The following is an 11683-nucleotide window of genomic DNA, read 5'->3' as shown; positions in this document are numbered from 1 at the left end:
ACCTCAATACAGTGCAAGCTCTACCAACTCTAGGTCCACGCCTATAGTCTGCTTTACACTGCCAAATGATACTACTATCATTAAAGTGCTCTAAAAGCCTTAACTAAGCTATTGCATACTCCTAAATATTTATAGGAAGCAAAAGCTATACCTTCGTCCGTCGTTAGCCCTTTGATGTCGATGCCTCCAGAACTTGGGCACAACTCCGCTACGACTACCGAATGCCTCACCGACCTCCGGACCAAGCCTAAGAAGACTAGAACAGCTCCAAAAGGACTAGAAGGGAAAGGAGAACTCGGAATTGGCAAATGAAAGTGAAGTCTTGGCCTTCTATTTATAGACAACGATCGGAACTTCCGATCCTTGATCGGAACGTCCGAACCTCGATCGGAACGTCCGATCCTGCCATCGGAGCTTCCGAAGATCCTGATCTGCCACGTGTCAAAATATCACTAGTTGACTCCGGATAGGGGTGATCGGAGCCTCCGGTCCTGATCGGAGCTTCCGATCCAACCACACGTCATGCCTGACGTAATACCGATCGGAGCTTCCGATCCTGTTCGGAGCTTCCGATCCTGATCGGAGCTTCCGATCTCACCTTCGGAGCTTCCGAACTCTACCCAAGTAATTATGATTAATCCCTTAATTACTGATACTGGTTACGGGCTACTACACAACAACCATTTGAAGCTAATGAAGTTCGATCTGCCCCGATTCAATGGAGAGTGGGTTCATGACTGGCTCTATAAAATAGAGAAATATTTTACTCTATATTCCACAACTCCAATGATCCGTCTGCAGGTGGTGGCATTTCACATGGACGGCGATGCCGGCTCTTGGTACCAGTGGATGGATCGAAATGGCGCTCTGTTCACTTGGGAGCACTTTGCGAAGGAGATCAGGAGCCGTTTTGGATCTTCAGTGTATGAAGACCCATTGGGAAATATCGCAAAAATGATGCCGACAGGTAGTGTGGCTCAATATCGCACCGAGTTCGAAGCCCTTATGAATAGGATCGAGGGGGTCACCAAATCCATGTTCTTGAATTTCTTCATATGGGGCTTACACCCAGAAATTCGCAGAGAGCTTCTCATCACTCCACCTGGAAGCCTCAATGAATCCATGACCAAGGCTCAGTTGTATGAAGATCGAAATGATGATTTACGAAGGACAGGGCGAAAGGGAGGCATGCCCCGAGTGCCACTAGGATTGTCTGCCGTGAACACTGAGCCAGATCTAGGGAGGTATTCCAACCCTTCTGAAGGCCATACCAACATTACTTCCCACACACAAATAGCCAAAATACCCATAAAAACTCATGGCAGCCGAGATTCGGGAAAGACGAGAGAAGGGCCTGTGTTTCAATTGTGATGAGAAGTTTAACGCAAATCATCGTTGCAAGAACTGAGTTCTGATACTCTTCGGGGATGAAGAGGGCGATTGCCTCAAGGATTTTTATGGCTACAAGGATTCTAAGCCCTTTAATTTTGGAGAAGGCAAAGTCGAGGTGAGCCTCCATGCTTTAACCTCTGCTTCTAACCCACGCATATTTCGACTTACGGCACGGTATGAATGAACTTGTGTGGAGATTTTTCTTGCCATAACTTCATCCAAGAAGGTTTGGTTACAAAGTTGGGGGTGTCTTGTGTGACTGAAAGATGGTTTCGGGTGTACATGGGCAATGGTCAATACCTTTGGTGCGAGAAAATGTGTCCGCAAGTCCCCCTGACGCTGCAGGGGCATGAATTTCGTATTGAATTATATGTATTACCTATATGGGGGTTGGACATTGTACTCGGAATGCAATGGCTCCGCACATTAGGGCCATGTTTGCATGACCATGAGGCCCTCACCATGGATTTCAAATGGAAGGTAGAAACCATCTGCCTAGTGGGCAACAAGCCACTACATCCAGAGCCAATTTCATACAACTGATTATGCTCTTGGATCCAGCAAGGTAAAGGCAATACTCTGTGTACATTGATAGAGATGATTGTGGAAGTTAACGGGGGCAATCAACTGATAGGAGGCACAAACCGATTGCCTGCGAAAGGAAAGGAGTTGACAGAACTCTATCACACCATGTTCGACAAGCCCATCTCCTTACCACCTCATCGTTCTATTAACCATCATATTCACTTGCTCCCAGGGACCACACCAGTCAGTGTGAGGCCATATCGGTATCCCTACTTCAAGAAATATGCTATTGAGATAATTGTGCATGAGCTACTGGAAGCAGGATTCATCAAGCATAGCACCAATCCGTATTCTTCCCCACTTCTGCTAGTTAAAAAAAGGATGGTTCGTGGCGATTTTGTGTGGATTATTGCGCACTAAATGCTTTCAACATCAAGGATTGATTTTCGATTCTGAACATCGATGAACTATTGGATGAACTTGGAGGGGCACGATTATTTTCAAAACTGGTTCTCAGAGCTGGATATCATCAGATTAGAATGGATCCAAAGGATATCCATAAGACCTCTTTCCGAACGCATGAGGGGCACTATGAGTTTGTGGTCATGCCCTTTGGGCTCACCAATGCACCATCCACCTTCCAAGCCACCATGAACCATGTGTTTCGCCCCTACTTACGAAAGTTTGTCATTTTTTTAATGATATTTTGGTGTATAGTTCCAATGACGAGGCACATTTCCAGCACTTGCAATTGGTTCTCAAACTTTTATCTGCAAATAAGTTCTTCGCTAAACTATCCAAATGCCACTTCTTTCAAACAACAGTGGAGTATCTTGGCCACTTAGTGTCCGCAGGAAGGGTAATGGCTGACTCCAAAAAGATTGAGGCCATGATTCATTGGCCTATTCCCAAGAATATAAAACAATTGCGAGGTTTCTTGGGTATCACGGGATATTATCGGCACTTCATAAAGCCTTTTTCTACCATTGCAGCCCCCACCCTCACTGATCTTCTGAAAAAGGAGTCATTCCAATGGACCACAGAGGCCACTTATGCTTTCCATCAGCTTAAAGAAGCCATGACTAGGCCCCCGTCCTTGGACTACCTGATTTTTCTAAGACTTTTATTGTTGAAATAGACGCTTCAAAAGTGGGAATCAGCGGAGTATTTATTCAAGACAACCACCCTCTATCTTATTTCAAAAAAAAATTGGGGCCTCAAATGAAATTAGCATCCACTTATGTAAGAGAGTTATTTGCAGTAACAGAATCTGTGGCAAAGTGGCGGAAATATCTGTTGGGCAGGCCCTTTGTGATTCGCACCGATCAAAGAAGTCTACGAGAACTACTCACTCAAACAATCCAGATGTCGGAACAATAACATTATATGCGCAAGTTGATCGGCTTTCAATTCTCTATTGAGTATAAACTGGGGTGCGAGAACTCGGCCGCGGATGCTCTATCCCGATTACATGACCAAGGAGAAGACATCTTAGACAAACCAATGTGGGAAGCCCTCTCTTGTCCAGTATTTGCATTCATGGATGTACTACAACATGAAAACAAAACATTGCCTGATTTAGTGAAGCTCCATGACACACAACGACACTCTTCTGACCACCAAGACCATTATTCGGTGGTGTCCGGAATTCTCTTGTATAAAGGAAAATTTTTGTTGGGTCAAGAATCGACTCTCAAAAAAATTATGCTGCAAGAGTTTCATGGTTCACCCACAGGGGGGCACGTCGGAGTTAAGAGGACTCTCATGCGCCTATCCACCAATTTTCATTGGGAAAACATGAGGCGGGATGTCAAAGATTATGTGGCAAGGTTTTACATTTTCCAATCTAAAAATATTCCACGGAGAAACCTTCTGGGCTCCTGCAACCTCTGCCCATTCCAGAACAGATTTGGGAGGACATCTATCTCAACTTCATCATTGGGTTACCTCCATCCAAGGGCCACACTGCCATCCTGGTGGTAGTTGATCGTTTTACAAAGTATGCTCACTTCAGTCCCCTGCCTACCTCCCACACTGCGCATCGAGTAGCTGAGGTTTTTTGTTCAACGGTGGTACAACTTCGTGGGATTCCTCGATCCATCATCTCTGATCAGGATCCCATATTTACAATTCATTTCTGGAAGACAGTGTTTTCCTTAATGGGAATGAAACTATGCATGAGTTCCGCTTACCACCCCCTGACGGATGGACAAACTGAGGTGCTCAATCGTTGCCTCAAACAATATTTGCGTGCTTTCACTAGTGAAAAGCCCTCATCTTGGGATTCTTTCTTGGGATGGGCGGAATATCACTGTAATACAAGATTCCATTCATCCATTGGCATGAGCCCTTTCCAAGCAATTTATGGTCGCAGCCCTCCTACCATAATAGCGTACTTACGGGGCAGTACACGGCTGTCTGCAGCTGAAGACCTCCTGTTGACCCAAAACGATATCTTGCACAAACTTAAGCACAATCTCCAGCAGTCCCAGCAGTGCATGAAAAATGTAGTAGCCCGTAACCAGTATCAGTAATTAAGGGATTAATCATAATTACTTGGGTAGAGTTCGGAAGCTCTGAAGGTGAGATCGGAAGCTCCGATCAGGATCGGAAGCTCCGAACAGGATCGGAAGCTCCGATCGGTATTACGTCAGACATGACGTGAGGTTGGATCGGAAGCTCCGATCAGGACCGGAGGCTCCGATCACCCCTATCTGGAGTCAACAAGTGATATTTTGACACGTGGCAGATCAGGATCTTCGAAAGCTCCGATGGCAGGTTCGGACGTTCTGATCGAGGTTCGGACGATCCGATCAAGGATCGGAAGTTCCGATCGTTGTCTATAAATAAAAGGCCGAGACTTCACTTTCATTTGCCAATTCCGAGTTCTCCTTTCCTTTCTAGTCCTTTTGGAGCTGTTCTAGTCTTCTTAGGCTTGGTCCGGAGGTCGGCGAGGCGTTCGGTAGTCGTAGAGGAGTTGTGCCCAAGTTCTGGAGGCATCGACATCAAACGGCTAACGACGGACGAAGGTATAGCTTTTTTTTCCTATAAATATTTAGGAGTATGCAATAGCTTAGTTAAGGCTTTTAGAGCACTTTGATGATAGTAGAATCATTTGGCAGTATAGAGCAGACTATAGGCGTGAACCTAGAGTTGGTAGAGCTTGCACTGTATTGAGGTACGAAAGTACTGTTCGAGATATCCTGACTGAGTATACATGTATTATGTGACTGCATGATTTATATGCCATGATATTATGCTGCATTCATTTGCATCTTGCTGTATCTCTTTCGAGATGTCTGTTAGTAGGGTTGTACCCTATCCTGTTAGTGGATTGGACTTCCATCGATTTGGGTCCGGCGTATCCACGGTTATCTCGATATGGGAGCCACCTCCTGAAGCAACGGCACAGCGTGCTACATACCAGGGCCCGGTCTGTCTCTGTTATCTGATCCTTGACCTCGAGTCTATAGGGAGTTCACTTTTCATGCATGTATACTCATACTCTCGCACTGAACGTTTTATGCTCACGTCTCGTACTCTGTATTTTTCTGGACACCCTATTCCATGGGGCAGGTTTGCGATTGGACGAGGAGGGTGGATCCAGGAGGGGCTAGTCAGCGGTTGGCCGGCTGGAGCTTCGCTTAGGTTTTATTACTGTTGTTTGGGTTTATACAGCTATTCGATTTGGTTGTATATTATTGGATAAATTACAGATTCCTTTACTTGGGATTGTATAATGTTTATGGTTTCCGCAGTTTTATTCTGATATCTGTTTAATTAAGTTAATTGCATGTCTAAGTTCTGTTTAGTAGGTGATCCGGGTAAGGGTCACTACATTTATGGTATCAGAGCATGCAAAAGATTTCTTGGGATTTAGTCTCATCTTGAGGTATTTTTGTAGATGTCAAATCGTGACGACCCGAGTTCTCATGGCAGTGTTGGTGGGCGTTGGGGAGATGCCGATCGGGAGCCTCGTCGAGAACGGCGTCATCGTCACCATGACGACGAGCGTTTCACTGTGCGTCGATTCTTAGCTATGGGTCCTAAGCCCTTAGTTGGAGGTGAGTCTCCGGAGGATGCGGAGAACTGGTTAGACCGCATGGAGACGACTTTTCAGACTTTCCAATGCACCGATGAGCAGAAGGTGGAGACCCTTGGCTATCTTCTAGATGGGCGTGCGCGCAGGTGGTGGAGGTTTACTTCTGCACCTTTTGTTACAGCGAGAGGAGTGGCCACCTGGGCCGAATTCTGCACAGCTTTCCAAAAGCGGTATTTTCCTCCTGCACTCCGTCAGTCGAAGGCAGGCGATCTACTGAGTCTGCGACAGGGAGCCATGTCTATCGATGAGTATCAGCAGAGGTTCTTTGATCTGTTATCCTATTGTCCCGAGATTGCTGATAGTTCAGAGATGAAGTATAATCTGTTCCTTCAGGGCCTTAACCTTGAGATCCATGACCATGTGGCGGTTGGCGACGACATGTCCTACGAGGGTTTGGTGAGCCGTTGTCACCAGGCGGAGGACAGCATTCGGCGGAACAGGTCTTTCCCTCAGTCGAGGACTGCTAGTTCTTTGGGTCCCCGTGCCCAAACTTTCAAGAAGTCTGGATCTTCTTCTTCCTCTGGTTCTGGAGGTGTTGTTCGTTTCGGTAAGAAAGACAAGTGTGATCACTGTGGGAAGAACCATCCATCCGACAAGTGCCGCAGAGCTTCTGGAGCTTGTTTTCGTCGTGGAGAGACTGGTCATATTCGGAGGGATTGTCCACAGTCTGGGGGAGGCGGTTCTGGATCTGGTTCAGGATCGGGTTCTTAGGCCACCGTTCAGCAGAGGTCGCAGGGACAGTTTGCTGGGAGTTCTCATTTGAGGCCACGAGCTTCTGGCCAGGTGTTTGCCCTTAGACATGATCAGGATGTGGAGGAGAATGAGAAAGTCATCGCAGGTACATTTCTGCTTTATGGTATACCTGCTCTTGTACTTATTGACACTGGTGCATCTCATTCCTTCATTTCTGCACATTTTGTTAAGAGGCATAAGTTACCATGCATTGCACTAGACGTAGTGATGTCTGTTTCTACCCTGACGGGCCAATCTGCTTTGGCTAAGCGTCTAGTGATGGGTTGCCCTTTTGAGTTCGAAGGGAACATTCTGTTAGCGAATCTCATGGTCCTGGCGATGGACGACTTTGATTGCATTCTGGGAATAGATGTATTGACTACCTATCGAGCTTCAGTGGACTGCTATCAGAGATTAGTACGCTTTCATTCAGAGGGGAGTGAGAGCTGGTTTTTCTATGGTGAGGGAGCGCGACCCCCGATGCCTTTGGTATCAGCTTTGAGAGCCTGTCGAGCTCTAGAGTCTGGCGGGGAAGGCTACCTTATCTATGCAGTTGATTTGTCCGCTGAGAGTATTGGGATAGAGAGCATTCCTGTTGTGGATGAATTTCCAAATGTGTTTCCTGATGAGATTCCGGGTTTTCCTCCTGCTAGGGAAGTCGAGTTTGGCATAGAGTTGATGCCGGGTACTTCGCCTATTTCTAGAGCACCGTATCGTCTGGCTCCGTCAGAGATGCGTGAGTTGAAGAATCAGCTACAGGATCTTTTGGATAAGGGGTACATTCGTCCTAGTGTATCTCCTTGGGGAGCTCCTGTTCTCTTCGTGAAGAAGAAGGATGGGTCGATGCGGCTGTGCATTGACTATCGGCAGCTGAATCGAGTCACTGTGAAGAACAAGTATCCGTTGCCTCGTATTGATGACTTGTTCGATCAGCTGCAGGGCACGTCAGTTTACTCCAAGATTGACTTGAGATCTGGGTATCATCAGTTGAGAGTCCGTGATAAGCATGTAGCCAAGACTGCATTCCGTACTCGCTATGGGCATTACGAGTTCCTAGTGATGTCATTTGGTTTGACTAATGCGCCGGCTATATTCGTGGATTTGATGAACCGTGTCTTTAGGGAGTATTTGGACAAGTTTGTCGTGGTCTTCATTGACGACATCTTGGTGTATTCGCGTAATACGGAAGAGCATGTTTCTCACTTGCAGTTGGTACTGCAGACTCTTCGAGATGAGCAATTGTACGCTAAGCTGAGTAAGTGTGAGTTCTGGATGGATAGAGTGGTCTTTCTTGGCCATATCATATCCAGGGAGGGGATTTCTGTTGATCCAAGCAAGATTGAAGAAGTACTTAATTGGTCGCGTCCGACGACAGTTGCTGAGATCCGTAGTTTTCTGGGTCTAGCAGGGTATTATCGTCGCTTCATTCTGAACTTCTCTCAGTTAGCTCGACCGTTGACGCAGCTTACCCGCAAGGGTGTGGATTTCGAGTGGTCCTCCGAGTGCGAGGAGAATTTCCGTGAGCTTCGACGACGGTTGACTTCTGCGCCGGTGTTGGCATTACCGTCAGGATCTGGAGGGTATGTAGTTTACACGGATGCTTCTCTTCAGGGGTTAGGTTGTGTCCTGACTCAGAATGGGCATGTGATCGCATACGCTTCTAGAAAGCTGAAGCTTCACGAGGACAACTACCCAGTCCATGATTTGGAGTTAGCAGCCATTGTGTTCGCTTTGAAGATCTGGCGTCATTATCTGTATGGCGAGAAATTTGATATCTTCACCAACCATAAGAGTCTCAAGTATTTGTTCACTCAGGCAGAGTTGAACATGAGGCAGAGACGTTGGATGGACTTGCTTAAGGATTATGATTGCGAGATTAAGTACCATCCGGGAGCTGCTAATCTCACCGCTGATGCTTTGAGTCGCAAGGTGCGACTATCCGCACTTCAGACTTGTTCTATGTCTAGTGCGATCAGTGACTGTTGTACTTCAGGTTATACCTTCAAGCATAAGAAAGGTATGCAGAGTATCCAGATGTTTGCGATATTATCTGAGCCAGCCTTGTATTCACGGATCCGAGATGCTCAGATGTCTGATTCGAAGACCCAGTGTTTAGCTCGTCTAGCTAACGAGGGTAGCTCGTCTGGATTTCATTATCAGTCAGATGGCTTTCTGTGTTTGTCTGGTAGGCTTGTGATTCCGCAGGATGAAGAGTTGCGAGAGGAGATTTTGTCTCAGGCCCATCGCACTAAGTTGAGTATTCATCATGGGAGCAACAAGATGTACAAGGATCTACGTACTCGTTTCTGGTGGAAGGGAATGAAACGCAGTGTTTATCAGTTTGTTTCGAGATGTTTGGTGTGTCAACAGGTCAAGGCAGAGCACCGACGACCTGGAGGTTTGCTTCACAGTCTGCCTATTCCTGAATGGAAATGGGATTTTATCACTATGGACTTTGTGACCCATTTGCCGGTATCCCCGAAGAACTGTGTGGGTTGTGGTGGACCGACTCACCAAGTCAGCGCATTTCATTGCCTATAGCCGAGAGTACTCTATGGATTGCATGGCACGGATGTACATTCAGGAGATCGTTCGACTTCATGGAGTGCCTGTGAGCATTGTTAGCGATCGGGACCCTAGGTTTACTTCTAGATTCTGGGGGAGTGTTCAGCGTGCGATGGGTACTACTCTCAGTTTGAGTACAGCCTATCATCCGGAGACTGATGGTCAGTCAGAGCGCACTATCCGTACCCTAGAGGATATGCTTAGAGCGTGCGTCTTGGATTTTGGTTCAGCCTGGCAGGATCATTTGCCGTTGATCGAGTTCGCTTACAACAACAGCTATCACACTAGTATTGGGATGGCACCTTTTGAGGCGTTGTATGGGCGACGTTGTCGTACTCCACTCTTTTGGGAAGAAGTGGGGGAGAGACAGGCTGAGGGACCGGAATTTATCCAGCAGGCGATAGACATTGTTGATCAGATCAAGAAACGGATTAAGACTGCACAGGATCGTCAGGCCAGCTATGCTAATATCAAGCGTAGGCCTTTGCAGTTCGAGGTCGGGAAGAAAGTGTTTCTGAGAGTGTCACCTTTCCACAAGATTCTCAGATTTGGCCTTAAGGGCAAGTTGTCTCCCAGATTTATCGGTCCGTTTGAGATCTTGGAGAGCATTGGCGATTTGGCTTATCGACTAGCTTTGCCACCGCATCTATCCAGTATTCACGACGTGTTCCACGTATCTTTGTTGCGACGGTATGTGGCGGATGAATCTCATATTCTGCAGCGGTCTGAGGTTCAGGCAGACAAGGATTTGACTTATGTTGAGAAACCTCTTCGTATCCTGGATTATAAGGATAAGGTCTTACGGAACAAAGTCATTCCTTTGGTTTTAGTTCAGTGGCAGCGCCGAGGCACTGAGGAAGCTACTTGGGAGCTTGAGGACAGGATGCGTAAAGACCATCCTGAGTTGTTTTGATTTCATTCTTTAAGTTGTATTCAGTTGCAAACTCTGTAAACGTTTGATTTGAATAAAGAATGTTTCTGATTTCTGTATTTGCATTCGGTACTTAAGATCTGATTTCGAGGACGAAATATCTTAAGTGGGGGAGAATGTAGTAGCCCGTAACTAGTATCAGTAATTAGGGATTAATCATAATTACTTGGGTAGAGTTCGGAAGCTCCGAAGGTGAGATCGGAAGCTCCGAACAGGATCGGAAGCTCCGATCGGTATTACGTCAGGCATGACGTGAGGTTGGATCGGAAGCTCCGATCAGGACCGGAGGCTCCGATCACCCCTATCCGGAGTCAACAAGTGATATTTTGACATGTGGCAGATCAGGATCTTCGGAAGCTCCGATGGCAGGTTCGGACGATCCGATCAAGGATCGGAAGTTCCGATCGTTGTCTATAAATAGAAGGCCGAGACTTCACTTTCATTTTCCAATTCCGAGTTCTCCTTTCCTTTCTAGTCCTTTTGGAGCTGTTCTAGTCTTCTTAGGCTTGGTCCGGAGGTCGGCGAGGCGTTTGGTAGTCGTAGCGGAGTTGTGCCCAAGTTCTGGAGGCATCGACATCAAAGGGCTAACGACGGACGAAGGTATAGCTTTTGCTTCCTATAAATATTTAGGAGTATGCAATAGCTTAGTTAAGGCTTTTAGAGCACTTTGATGATAGTAGTATCATTTGGCAGTGTAGAGCAGACTATGGGCGTGGACCTAGAGTTGGTAGAGCTTGCACTGTATTGAGGTACGAAAGTACTGTTCGAGATATCCTGACTGAGTATACATGTATTATGTGACTGCATGATTTATATGCCATGATATTATGCTGCATTCATTTGCATCTTGCTGTATCTCTTTCGAGATGTCTGTTAGTAGGGTTGTACCCTATCCTGTTAGTGGATTGGACTTCCATCGATTTGGGTCTGGCGTATCCACGGTTATCTCGGTATGGGAGCCACCTCCTGAAGCGACGGCACAGCGTGCTACATACCAGGGCCCGGTCTGTCTCTATTATCTGATCCTTGACCTCGAGTCTATAGGGAGTTCACTTTGCATGCATGTATACTCATACTCTCGCACTGAGCGTTTTATGCTCACGTCTCGTACTCTGTATTTTTCTGGACACCCTATTCCATGGGGCAGGTTTGCGATTGGACGAGGAGGGTGGATCCAGGAGGGGCTAGTCAGCGGTTGGCCGGCTGGAGCTTCGCTTAGGTTTTATTACTGTTGTTTGGGTTTATACAGCTATTCGATTTGGTTGTATATTATTGGATAAATTACAGATTCCTTTACTTGGGATTGTATAATGTTTATGGTTTCCGTAGTTTTATTCTGATATCTGTTTAATTAAGTTAATTGCATGCCTAAGTTCTGTTTAGTAGGTGATCCGGGTAAGGGTCACTACAAAAAAAGTGGCAGACAAACATCAGAA

General features: G+C 46.5%; 2 protein-coding genes across 2 annotated transcripts; both read left to right on the top strand.

Annotated features, from left to right (window-relative positions):
• Positions 1–786: 786 nt before the first annotated feature.
• Positions 787–1371, top strand: LOC140889368 (uncharacterized). The gene has a single exon (XM_073297082.1). It carries the CDS (start codon positions 787–789, stop codon positions 1369–1371), a length of 585 nt encoding a protein of 194 aa, XP_073153183.1.
• Positions 1372–1572: 201 nt separating this feature from the next.
• On the top strand, positions 1573–3055 carry LOC140889367 (uncharacterized). The gene is made up of 3 exons (XM_073297081.1): positions 1573–1872; positions 1954–2264; positions 2635–3055. Exons 1-3 carry the CDS (start codon positions 1573–1575, stop codon positions 3053–3055), a joined length of 1032 nt encoding a protein of 343 aa, XP_073153182.1.
• The last annotated feature ends 8628 nt before the right edge of the window (positions 3056–11683 follow it).

The sequence above is a fragment of the Henckelia pumila genome, chromosome 3 (genome assembly GCF_033568475.1).
Source record: "Henckelia pumila isolate YLH828 chromosome 3, ASM3356847v2, whole genome shotgun sequence".
Lineage (NCBI taxonomy): Eukaryota > Viridiplantae > Streptophyta > Magnoliopsida > Lamiales > Gesneriaceae > Henckelia > Henckelia pumila.
This window is presented reverse-complemented; position numbering and strand designations above follow the sequence as displayed.

Excerpts from the sequence above, each read along its gene's own strand:
- LOC140889367 (XM_073297081.1), top strand. The coding sequence starts at position 1,573 with ATGAACTTGTGTGGAGATTTTTCTTGCCATAACTTCATCCAAGAAGGT. Across the intron at positions 1,873-1,953 it reads CCATGGATTTCAAATGGAAG|CAAGGTAAAGGCAATACTCT; the intron begins GTAGAAACCATC and ends TCTTGGATCCAG. Across the intron at positions 2,265-2,634 it reads ATCAAGCATAGCACCAATCC|TTCCAATGACGAGGCACATT; the intron begins GTATTCTTCCCC and ends TTTGGTGTATAG.
- LOC140889368 (XM_073297082.1), top strand. The coding sequence starts at position 787 with ATGATCCGTCTGCAGGTGGTGGCATTTCACATGGACGGCGATGCCGGC.